Source organism: Macrosteles quadrilineatus, unplaced genomic scaffold (assembly GCF_028750875.1).
Source record: "Macrosteles quadrilineatus isolate MER2022 unplaced genomic scaffold, UCM_ALF_1.0 Scaffold_3__2_contigs__length_128488019, whole genome shotgun sequence".
Classification (NCBI taxonomy): Eukaryota; Metazoa; Arthropoda; class Insecta; order Hemiptera; family Cicadellidae; genus Macrosteles; species Macrosteles quadrilineatus.
In genome coordinates this window covers 48,797,736-48,810,465 of record NW_026542596.1, presented here as the reverse complement: position 1 = coordinate 48,810,465, position 12,730 = coordinate 48,797,736, and the positions used below count along the sequence as shown (strand labels likewise).

The window sequence follows — 12,730 nt, the reverse complement described above, 5'->3', positions numbered from 1 at the left end:
GGTTGGTTTGGTTAGGTTATGACGGTTTAATTTTATAATTAAAAGATTATAAAATTGAATTTTAGACAATTATAATTTTATTTTATGAACAAAACTATTTTTTAGATTAGTAAACCTTTATTTGATTTTTCCATTATCAGCACGTTTGGTTAGTTTGGTTAGGTTATGACAGTTTATTTTAATAATAGAAAATTATAAAATTGTCTGTTTCTTCAGACACAGCAGTTAGTGACGTCAGCAGTTAGTGACGTCAAACGGCACCTTAGAAATCTTCCGTGTGCCCCACGGCCCCACCGAGATGCGATGCGAGATGCGATGCAACAACAACAAACAAAACAAACCGCAAAGTCCGCAAACCGACGAAGTTGCAGACAGCAGTACAGTAACGTAAAATTGTAGATCTAGTATTAGTAATTCTTTATTGTTGATTAGTTTTTGTTTTAAAATATGGCAAAGTTTAGCGCGTGTTTTCATCTCTGTCCTTTAATTGATCAAAAGAGTTTTCTTGGCGTCATGGATGAATCCGTCAATGGATGTGTTATTATAACCCTTGGGAAGAACATGGTTATCAGATACAAGGTGTGCAGTAGGCTATGAATGTAAACATAACCAACATTGTTTTGATTTTATTTTATTTTTAAAATCTGCAGGATTACATTTCATACATTTATTTCTTTACTTACAAGGCTTACTGATTTAGGTACAGTAAGTTAGGCCTATCAAAGGTTAAATTAAAATGTTTGTAATGTAGGCTAGGCATACCCGTTGCACAACAGTATAGTCACCTGTTTTGTGTAATCTTGGTTATTTTTCTTCTATTTTAATTGCTCGAGTTGTGTATAGCCTAGCTAAAATTATATAATTTTACAAAGGATTAAGCCTAGGCCTATCTTACAAATATTAGGCCCAGAGGCAAAACAAAACTTGAAATTGGCCTAAACTTATTTGAAATACTTAAGGTCTTCATCATTGACTGTCAATGTCGGATAGATTGTGTCAACTCATATGAGTTTGTCAATGAAACAAATTATTTACTCTAGGCTTAAGTATTTACAAAATATACAATAACTTATATACATTTTAATGTGGCACAGCGGATATAATTTGGGCTAGGATCTGAAAATAGGCTCCTCGGACGAGGGCGTGATACATAGTCTTTAGGTAGGCTGCGTTATGATCTAAGTTTCCTCAACAGGTTAAAGACTCTGGAGAGCTCAACGCAGACTTTTTCATTCCAGCTGTAGGCCCTACTCATAGCAACCATAAACCAAGCAGCTTTATAGGTTCATCCTCCTCCTCTCTAGTTTTGAGGGTGCATATAAAAGATTACGTCTTGTCCTCAATTATCTTCAACTTGTTAAAGATAAACCATTCTTTGGCCCGTATCAGCAGTTGTTTGGCTTCCGCTTTAAGTCCAGGCAAATCTCGCCCTCGTGAGAGTAGGGTGGTATCGTCTGCAAACAGTAGTGTGACAACTGTTTGGCGATAAGTCATTGATCTTCACTGTGAAAGTAATGGGCCAAGTTCCAATCCTTATGGCACTCAGTGTAACAGTACGAGTAGCCTACACTAACTCTAGAGGAGGCTCCACTCAGTGAAACAATTTGTTTCCGGTTTCCAAAGTAGCCCGCCAGTGTTTTCGGTACCATCTTACTGATTCCATAGCCTACTTGCTGAGCTTAGCAACCAGAATTTCATGCGAGACCACATCAAATGTCTTGCTGAGGTCACATTGGTGAAGCTGTACAGACTCGCTGTTTTCAAATGCATCAGTTATTTTCTCAGCAAGATTTAAAAGGGCTGTGATAGTAGATCGTTTGCTTCTAAACCATGCTGGGCATTGTTAAGTAGGTTGTGGGTTTTGAGCCATTCCACAAGTTTTTTCGTTATAGTCTCAAATACATCAGAGAACATTGGGGTACCCTACTTATAGATTGGTATGGTCCTAGCAGTTTTTAGGCTATCAGGAAATATACCTTTTGAGAGGCAGACATTCACTAAATTGGTGAGAAGTACCACAATGGTGTCAATCACTGTTATTTATATTTAGTACAGAGCTAGAAATCCCATGAATATCCTGGCTTTTCGAGTCTTTAAATCTTTTAACTACATTTATAACCTCGGCAGGACTCACTTCTCTCCAGTTTTCAAATTTGATCGAGCCAGTTTGCGCTCATTGAATCTCATTGAATTGACAGGCTGCCTATGGATGTCAATTTTACCTCAAAACCTGAAAATTTCCTCCTAATAAGTTACAGAGTCAGTGATCAGGCATCCCTAAAAATATTATTCATTCTGATAGCCCCTGGACTACGTATAATGACTTACATAGGCTTACCTCCGCCAGTAGTCCAAAATTGTGTCTTATTTCAACTAATGTTGTTCAAAGCTTACACGTTTCGTTACACTGCAACATCGTCGGAGCTTTATGTCAAAAACATCAAATAATTTAAACATAGAATAAAACACGGAACATTTAACCTACAACCGCTGTCGTGCCGTGTCATGATAGCGCTTGTGTTATTTCGTGTTTAAATGTTCCGCGTTCTGTGTTTTATACTATGTTTAAATTATTTGATGTTTTTGACATAAAGCTCCGACGATGTTGCAGTGCAACGAAACATCCTAAGCTTTGAACAACATTAGTTAAAATAAGACACAATTTTGGACTACTAACGGAGGTACCTAAGCCTATATAAGTCATCCTTAAAAAACCAGGTAGGCCTACCTGCAGTTGTGGCATAGAAACAACAAAACTAGCTGGGTAGTTGAGTGGTTATTAGTGATCAATAAGAATGAGACTGATTTATTTCCCGAAAGTATACAAAATTACAATGAAAAGTCAATACATCAAAATCAATCCTGAGAAAAGTCAGTAGCTTTTTTGATGGTTCCAAACTGATCCCAGCTGTCTTTTTGATCATTGAGCTTTCACTAAGTTTGGGTTAAAATACTGCCCTGCTAATAAAGAAGGCAGTAAGTGCAAAATTTTCGATTTTCAGATTTTGTTGTAATTTAAGGTTTTTGGGGTCAGGGATTCTGAAAAACACACTTAAAAAGCCGCATCTACAACCGTTTCTGAGATATGGCAGGTGTATATTGCAGTATATACATCATTTTTCAACAGAAACTAAGCTAAAAGGCAGTATCTATAAAAGCTAAGCAAGAAAGGCAGTATCTGCGATGTAGATAGGCTACTGCCTTTATGCTTAGTGATGTACATCACGTACTGCCTTTTTGCTTAGCATTATGGGTACAAATGAGGAACTAAAAGCAGTTTTTACCAGCTGAGATTATGTTGTTGTGTTTGTGTTTACACTGTTGTTTGTAAATATGAAAATGGCTAGTAGTAGTTAGATATAGTGATGGGAGAATCGAATACTTTAAAGAATCGAATACCGTGAATTCGTAGCCTCCCCTGTATTCGAATACTTTTACGAATACTTGTATTCAAACACCTTTGAGTATGCAAAGCATGGAAAATGAGTGTGTAATTCTTTTTTCCCGTTCTTTTGGCCACTGTTATTTCGATTTTACAGTAATTAATTCATTAATATAATTTATTCTATGTAATTTTAAATTATATGATTTTTAAAAGGTACATTTATTTTGACTTATAATTATTTCATGGTCAGTTACAGTCTTATTAATGTATTATTTTCTATTATATTAACTAATTAATATCTTAAATAATATGTCTTATTCATTTGTATGGATAATTTACATCAGATATGCATGTTATTTTGCCATGTAACTATTTAAATCGGTTGTAGTTATAATAAATTCTATTCAATTGCCCTCTACCAGTAGTAACCTAATATCATAGATAAAACATGTTGGTTAGTCTATGCTAATATTTTAAATATACAATATATTCTAAATGTTAACGATTAATAATAATCTTATGTAAATTATAGGGCTAATGGTAAAACTATAACGAATAGATGAAAACAAATGCTGCAGTAAAAACATTAAATACTCTTACGAATGCTACGGATTCGTAAGATACCTATTTAAAAGGGAATTCAGTAGTTGAAAAAGTGTTGAATACATTTTTGAATCCCCCGAATTCGCTTTCTAGATGCAAGAAATCCTGCAAAATCTGAGGTCAAGAGTATTCACAAAAAAGTATTCGTACGAATCTGAAGTATTCGAATCTACGAATACTCGGGCTGTATTCGAATACTATTCGATTCTGTATTCGATTCTCCCATCACTAGTTAGATACTGCTTTTTAGCTTAGGGTCCTCCTATTAGCACTTACTAGCTAAACAAAATGGCAGTATGAGCAGATGCTGCCTTTTGGTTTAGCATGAACACAAATATTTCTAAGGACAAAAGCAGTATGTGCATTTTTATATTGATCCAGTTTAAAAAATTTATTTTTTATAGTGTCAATTGAATATTTAGGCCTAAGCATTACCGAAGATAACAAAAAATATTAGTTTAGTCTTCACATGTGTTAGGGCAATGGCGGCAAAGTTGAGGTAATTTTCTGAAAATATTCACTTTTGCACATACTGCCTTCTTTCTTAGCAGGGCAGAATACACATCTAGGTGGCATCCCCATCTTAATTACAGTTCGGTAATGATAATAATGGATATATAGGAAACATTACAATCTCGATACAAGTCTTAAAATAAACTCTCACTAATTTGAAGACTGGCAAACAAAATAATCTTGGCTTATAATCTGATAAACAATATACTGTACTAACAAATACAAAGAGATATTACATAAAACTTCTCCTATTTTCATTTCACAAAATTTCAATTTCCCATGTCTTTGCTATATTTTCAGCTCTCAGATCAAAAACAAGTGAGCAGCTGGAGCACTGGCAGTAAAGACAAGCTGTCTGCTCCGGTAGTGTATGATGCTGTAAGTCAGCGTTACATTGGAGTGTTTAACACCAACCAGCTATCAACTTGGGAGGAGAGCTGTGTGCATCTCAAAGAGCTCAAGAAGTTAAAGGTAATATTAGATCTAAGGGAAAGGTTGGATATAAGTTTGGTTTTTATTGGTAATAGCACTCGTAAGTTTAAACCAATAAAGTTTTGATAAGTTAAATTGAAACGGGATCCTTTGGATTTTATAATTTTTAACTTAACTTTAATAGTGATGGCTAAAGAAACAGTTTGGCATTTGATAATTAGCAACTAAGCTACCTCCCTATATTCTAACTCAACTATAATGTATTTATATTTGAAAACGGAACTTAAATTGTGTGTTTATTGAACTGTTAATAGCTTATTATGAAACAAATACATTTGCCAAATTTGATAAAAATGTACCCTTTAATTAGCAAAATACAACCACTTTATTAACCCACATCCAACACTCTTGAAATATATTATATTTACACTAAGTAGGTACAGACAAATAAGAAGATGTTAAATACATATATTTTATTTTTTTTACATAGGCCTAGACAAAGATCCTACTTACATATGACAGAAAATGTCACATGTTTCGAGCCTCAATACACGGCTCATTTTCAGCCAAATGTTCTAAAAAATATGTCATTCTTTCAGAGTTTTTTTAAGGAACATAATGCCAGCAAACAAAATAACCCTACGCTACGTCAATTGTTTCACAAAATCTTAAGAATAATATGGGTCACAAAATCGAGTTAGAAAAATCACTAAGTGTATTGAAAAGTTGTAACTGAAAAAACATAACTTAAGTATGGGAGGAAATATTACCAGCATTTGAAATAAAATGGCATGGAAACTATGTTAAGAGGAATATTCGGACAAGATCACTTATCAGCTTTTTTGTGACATAGATAACAAAACTAGAAATAAGAACCACCAGTCAGCTGATTCTGTGACGTCGCTCTCCCGTGTTTGTGTACCTCAGTAGGCCTACAAATGTTGCCCGGTCGAGGTTTACCGAATCGAGTGTAAGCTACACAAAGACATGTAAATACTTCAAGGGAAAACGTTCAATGTTTATTTCTATATGTGTATGTTTCCTGTAAAAAGTCGATAATCATCTCTCTATGTGATATATTTTACATAGGTAGGCCTACTGAACAAAGCAATCATACAGTTTTACATACTGTGTGTTATCGCATGCTGCTGAAAATGTGCCTTGTAAACCTTTGAAGTCATAATTTTTTTTTTCATTTTTTGGCGAGTATAGGTTGCCATTTGAGCCGTCGGGAAAATGGCGCCTGGCGACCTATACTCACCTTTCCACCACAAAGATAAACTTTTTGGATTTTTCATTTTTTGTGTGGGTATTGTGGGTATAGGTTGCCATTTTCGAGCAGTCGGCAAAATGGCGGGCGGCGACCTATTCTCGCCATTTGACCGCAAAGAGTTAAGGCTTGAAACATACAGAATGAACAATATCTACAATTGATACCTTCTGGCATTCTTAAGTAGATTCTTGTCTATAGTAAAAAGGTGTCAAGGCTTATCAATTTTAAGGTGTTAAGTGGTGAAGGATTAATAAATTATGTATCCCATCCTACTCGAGTAGGCTGGACCTGCTAAATCGATGGGACTCGCTGAAAATTGTAAACTTCTATCTAAGCTCCTACTATCAACTATTGTTCAATACATAACAGGTGAATTTTGCAGTTTACCTCAGCCATAGATCGTGTTCTGACAAGCCCTTGTTCGGCTGAGCCTGTGGTTGTGTTCCGTAGTGGCCACGTTGCTCCTCTACAACAAGCCCTCGACAGACGACAACAACGCCCACCTAGAGACCCATTATTGAGCGAAGGTGAAACCATCAACGATGCTCATTTAGTCACTCTAATAGGAACTGTTGTCGTGGCTCTGTTTACTACCACAGCACAAGTGAGTAGAGTTTCAAACATAAATTATTTAACATTTGTGCGATTTGTGTTTACTGTGACAGTATTCAAAGCATAAGATTCTCTTTTTGTAAGAAAATATAGTTTTCAGTTTGTTGGTGTCAATCAAATTTTATGTTGCAACACCACATTACTTTAAACTGCATGACAGAAGATACTTTCGGGATGCCAATATGGGATAAGTCCCGCAAGCTTGAAACTTGTAATCCTGGCAGTCCAGATCTCTCGGCAGGGTCGCCGGATTTCTACCCCCGGATATTTACCCCCATGAAAAAACGCCTACGTCACTTTGACGTCACATGTATGGGGGTAGATTTCCGGCCGCGATCTTTTAGGATGGACAAATTATTATATATTCAATCAACTCGCATTTCACGGTTTACTTAACAGTTGTAATTAATCAAAATGCTAACAAACCTGACACCGGAACTTTACCCCCGGAAATCTACCCCCAGACATCCACCCCCGGACATCTACCCCCGGACATCTACCCCCAGACATTTACCCCCAGACATCTACACCCGGAAATCTACCCCCAGACATCTACCCCCGGACATCTACCCCCGGACATCTACCCCCGGACATCTACCCCCGGACATCTACCCCCGGACATTTACCCCCAGACATCTACCCCCGGATATCTACCCCCGGAAATGTACCCCCAGAATTATACCCCCAGTGGTCAAATCATAAATGTCCGACCCCGGAAAGATTTATTTCCGACCCACGGAAATCTACCCCCTGTGCTACACTACGTATCAGCCAATATTCATTGTTGTAGTTGATTTTAGTAATTGGTTTATAAAAATAATCAATGGCTCTTCGTTTAATAATTACCCTCTAATATCTAGTATTAAGCATGTGATATGTCGTTGTCTTGTTTAGTGTCATCTATCTTCCCAATTCATTAAGCTGTAACTGATTTAGGTGTCATTTTTAAGCTTAAGATTCAGTGCAACGCAAATGGTAATTAAAAAGGATATTTTGATAAAGGGCTCCAAAAGTTTAACCCATAAGCATTAGATCTATTTTCAGACAGTGATTTAAATGGTTAACCAATTTTCACATACACTCATCTAACGGCACATGTACGAGCGCAGATCGTGAAATTTAAAACATATCACTGAAAATTATTAAAGAAGCCAAAACAAGTCTTTATCTCAATTTCTGTCTTGCCTGTAGTAATAAAGTTGTATCACACAAAATAGTTTTCTAATAAAGTCAATTTTATTTTCAAGAAATTCAACTAATATATACATAAACCATAACAAACAATACTAATAATTAATACCCAACAGCTGTTATGTTTATGTTATGTCACATGCCCCCTTTTTTTAAGGAACAAAGTCTTTGTATTTTGTTGGAGGCTTGGAAGTTCTTGTAGGCCTTTTCTGCTGTACTTCCACAATTTCAGGTTCTTTTCTCTTGCTGTCTTGAAAATTATGTCCGTATGCTGGCCTGAGGTGAATTCTGTTCCTCCTATAGGTCCCACCTTCGGTTTCAACAATATATGAGTTTGGCATTTCATGTTTCTTCAAAATTCTTCCTTGGACCCAATCTCTTTTCCCATTCTGTACATAAACAGCTTGATTGTCTTTAAGTTCCTTGAGAATGTGAGAATTCTTATCATAGTAATTCTTCTGTTCTACCTGTTTTTTTCGAAGAGTTTGAATTGTATCAGTAGTAGGGAAAAGGGGTTTGAGAACTTCTTTTGGTACTGGAATGACAGTTTTCAATAGTCTTCCCATCAACATCTGAGCAGGAGCATTCAGATTATATTTGGGAGTGTTATTATAATCTACAATGGCCACATTCAAATCTCCTTTTGAATTCATAGTTTTTATAAGCATTGATTTTAGAGTTTGGATGGCTCTCTCTACCATGCCGTTTGATTTGGGGTAGTATGGAGAAGATGTTTTATGTTTTATCTGGTAATTGATAAACCTAAAGCATTCATCCGGCCGGTTTTCTCCTTCTCAAAATGCCTCGCTGTACAGGCAACACAGGTTATTGATAGAGGGCCAATTGAGAACGAAAAGTCGTTTTGGGGTAGTGTTCCATCTCTTGTTTACAGTTGCAGACGATCTATTCTGGTTTTCAACCGGACTTAAAAAATTTAACTGATTAGTAATCTGCTCACATTTCACCCTTAAGGGGAGTCTGTACCTTTTTGGTGAAAAAACAAGATTTTTTATTTTTATCTTAAAAAATTCTCCGATTCTTTGTGTTTATTTTTATATATAACGTTTAATATTTTGCAAAAGTTTTTTTATATAAAAATAAAACAAATAAATAGTACTGCACGATATTTTTCAACGTTCTTAGGATGCGCGACCTCAGCACCTTAGAACTTCAAGTGCGTTTTACCGAAAATAGTGTTTTTTAAAAGTTAGTTACGCATAACTTAAAAACTATTAGAGATAGCAATATGAAAATTCACACACATCTTCTTCCCATCATGGTAAATAGTGCTTAATACCTCTTTTAGTTTAAAATTATTTGGTTTAAGTCATTACCAAGGTAACAAAAAATCTAAATCAGGTAAAAAAATTACATATTTTATTTATAAAAATATAAAATTAAAAACAAAAATATATTTAAGTTTTAACTAGCAAGCCGGGTACCCTATGGCATAGAGATCATGTATTAAAAATTTTAACTTAATATGGTGTCGCATCAGGGAGTTGAAAAGAGACGCATCATCAGTGGTAGAATAAAATTGTATTTTGAAAGAGAGAAAACACCTGTAACAATTACAATTGCTGTAGCCTATTATAGCCTAATAAAATCTTAAGCTGTAAAAACATTTATTTGAAGTTATATTTATTTGAAATTTTAATATTGCAAATTTGGATTAATAATACAAAACAAAAGTATTAAACAAAACATTAAATGAATTTAGACACAATGTTTTATGTATATAAAATAGCAATTGAGGTTATGAACATGTGACTTTAGCCTAACATTATTAATAACAATATTCTTACCTTAAAAGGTGTTTGCTTGATACAGAAACATGTTAGAAGTACAGAAGAGATGAAATTTACAAAACTTGAAAAAGAAATTGAAATAGTTATAGCGATTAGAATTGATAATAAAATATGGCTAGGCCGAAAACATTAGACATCTCGTTGGCTGCATTACATCATTACAATCATTGGCGGAACATAGAAGAAGAACTAACGAACTTAAGATTTTCTATTGCTCAGTGCAATGCCATTAGAATTAGAACATAATCGGTGCTACATGATAACTCTTATACAATATAAAATATAATTTCTTCAAAAAAATAATAGATTTCTTCAATAATATAAAATAACAAAAATATATATAATTCTTCCAGTCTATATACAACACTCCTCCCTCCTTAAATAACACTAGGGTGAGTACCTTTTTGGGGGTTTGATCAGTCTTTTAGGCCTTTTCGGGGTATTGGACACAATTGGTTCTGTTTGGACATCAGATTGATTTTTAGGGGTCACGGAATTAGGATTTGGGCTAAGTCTGGTTGTGGGTGTTATAGGTTGTGGGGTTTTAGTGGGATCAATTGTTTCAACATTTTCATATGCTAAATGACTTCCTGGTTCCGTTTTGCCCTCAGTCAAGATCGGACAGTTCCTTATCTGATCTGCATGTCTTCGTATAGTTTTGTCTTCACACCTGATATCATACATGACATTCCCATTCCTCTTAAGGATGGTCCCTTGGTGCCATTTCTCCCCTGTTCTCGAAAAATTTTTGTAGATTACGTTGCTTCCGATTGCAAGGTCTGTAGATTTACCTGCGTCGTAACTCATCATTCTAGCTTGGTTTTTGATCACATTTTGTAGAACTGTGTTCGATTTTACCAGATCAATTGACGTGATTAATTCTCGATTCAGCATGAGCTGGGCGGGTGAAACCCCTGTTGTACCATGAGGCGTTCTTCGATAGTGCAACAAAAAATTTAAAAGTTTGGAGTTAGTTTTCCCTGGTTTATCTAGAGTCTTCCGTAGATTTTGCTTCAGGATGCCAACATAACGTTCTGCCTGGCCATTGGAACTTGGGTGAAATGGTGCTGTTGTGATATGTTTGATTTGGTATTTCTTAAGAAAATTTTGGAATTCATGCGAGGTGAAAGCTGTCCCATTGTCCGATACAATACAGGAACAAAAACCCCAACGAGAAAATAACTCTTCCAATATATTTATGGTGCTATCTGAGGTACATTTTGAAGTTGAAAATATTTCTGGCCATTTAGAGTATGCATCAACTGCGATAAAATAATTTTGGCCGTGAAACGGACCTGCGTAATCTATGTGAACTCGTTGCCACGGTCCACTTGGATACTCCCATGCATGCATTTTCTCTTTCTTTGGCATAGGACTTTGTTTTTGACATGCTTCACAATGCCTGACATATTCCTCTATATCTCGGTCAATCCCTTCCCAGTAAACATGTGACCTTGCTAGGGTTTTCATCTTAACCATTCCAAAATGACCTTCATGGAGTTCTTGAAGTATTTTTGTCTGAAGTTTCCTGGGGATTACTACTCGGATCCCTTTCATGATACAGCCATCTTGAATCGTCCACTCCCCCAATCTGTCTTGTTGAACCTGCCTACTTCCTTCTTGAATAGACCTTTTAAGCTGAGATAAATAAGTGTCTTCATCAGTTTCATTTGCAATTTGCTCTGCCGTAACTGGTAGAATATTTAATTGTTCAAGTTGGAAAATTTCTGCCGCGTCAGTAGTCTTTTTGTTAGATTTAATCAAAAATCTGGAGCAAAAATCAGCATTGAAGTGTTGGTCGTGCTTTTTGTACCTAATTTCATAGTCGAAACCTTGGAGGAAGATCGAATAATGAAGAAGTCGTGTAGTGCTAAGTGAGGGTGCTCCCTTTTCAGCGTTAAAGATTGAAGCCAAAGGTTTATGGTCACTGTAGAGTATAAAATGTCTGCCATAAATGTAGTTAAACAATTTCTTAACGACCCATACAATTGCAAGGGCTTCACGATCTATCTGTGAATATCTCATTTCGCTAGGTGTAAGACTCCGACTAACAAATATCACTGGTCTTTCCGACCCATCCGGATATTGATGGGACAGAACTCCTCCTATTCCATAGGGACTAGCATCAGTTGCTACAATCAAAGGTTTAGCAGGATCATAATAATCGAGAACTCTATCAGAGACTATTTCCTTTTTGATCGCGTTGAACGCAGTATCTGCATTTTGAGTCCATTGAAATGTCTTATTTTTCTTCATTAAGTCATAAAGAGGTCTCATCAAGTCAGCAGCTTTTGGAATAAAGCGGGAATAATACGAAACAAACCCTATGAAAGAGCGTAGTTCTGTGAGGTTTGTAGGAGGTTTTGCGTCCACAATAGCCTGAATTTTCTCTTCAGTCTTCTTGATCCCTTCACGATCTAACTTATACCCTAGGTACGTTATTTCATCAGTCAAAAATTCACATTTCTCACGTTTGAGACGAATATTATTTTCTCTACAAATAGTGAAAAACTTCTCTAAGTTCTGAATATGAGTTTGCTTATCAGGGGAACAAAGCTTGATGTCATCATAAAAAATCTGAATTCCTGAAATTCCATTGAAAATAGACTCCATGGTACGTTGCCATATCGCCGGTGCACTGCTTACACCATACATCAACCTATTTACATTGAATAAGCCTAATGTCGTATTGATAGTCATGAGTTTTGACGCTTCCTCGTCTACCGGTAGATGCATATACGCTTCCCTAATATCAAATTTAGAGAAGTATCTAGCACCACTAACTTTGCTCAGAATTTCTTCAATTGTCGGAATCGGGTGTTCATCAGGAATAATGTGTTTATTTACAGTCACCCTGTAGTCCGCTACAAGCCTAATGTTACCATCCGGTTTAATGACTGGAATCACCGGGGT

The 12,730-nt window shown here is 35.9% G+C and overlaps 1 protein-coding gene across 1 annotated transcript in view; it reads left to right on the top strand.

Annotated features, from left to right (window-relative positions):
* The first annotated feature begins 337 nt into the window (after positions 1 to 337).
* The window catches only part of LOC128990195 (nucleolar protein 11-like), a 55,457-nt gene continuing 43,064 nt past the window's right edge, over positions 338 to 12,730 (top strand). The window contains exons 1-3 of the mRNA XM_054412483.1: positions 338 to 579; positions 4,802 to 4,972; positions 6,589 to 6,810. Coding sequence (XP_054268458.1) covers positions 448 to 579; positions 4,802 to 4,972; positions 6,589 to 6,810 — 525 coding nt within the window. The 5' untranslated portion in view covers positions 338 to 447. The remainder of the gene's footprint in view (positions 580 to 4,801; positions 4,973 to 6,588; positions 6,811 to 12,730) is intronic.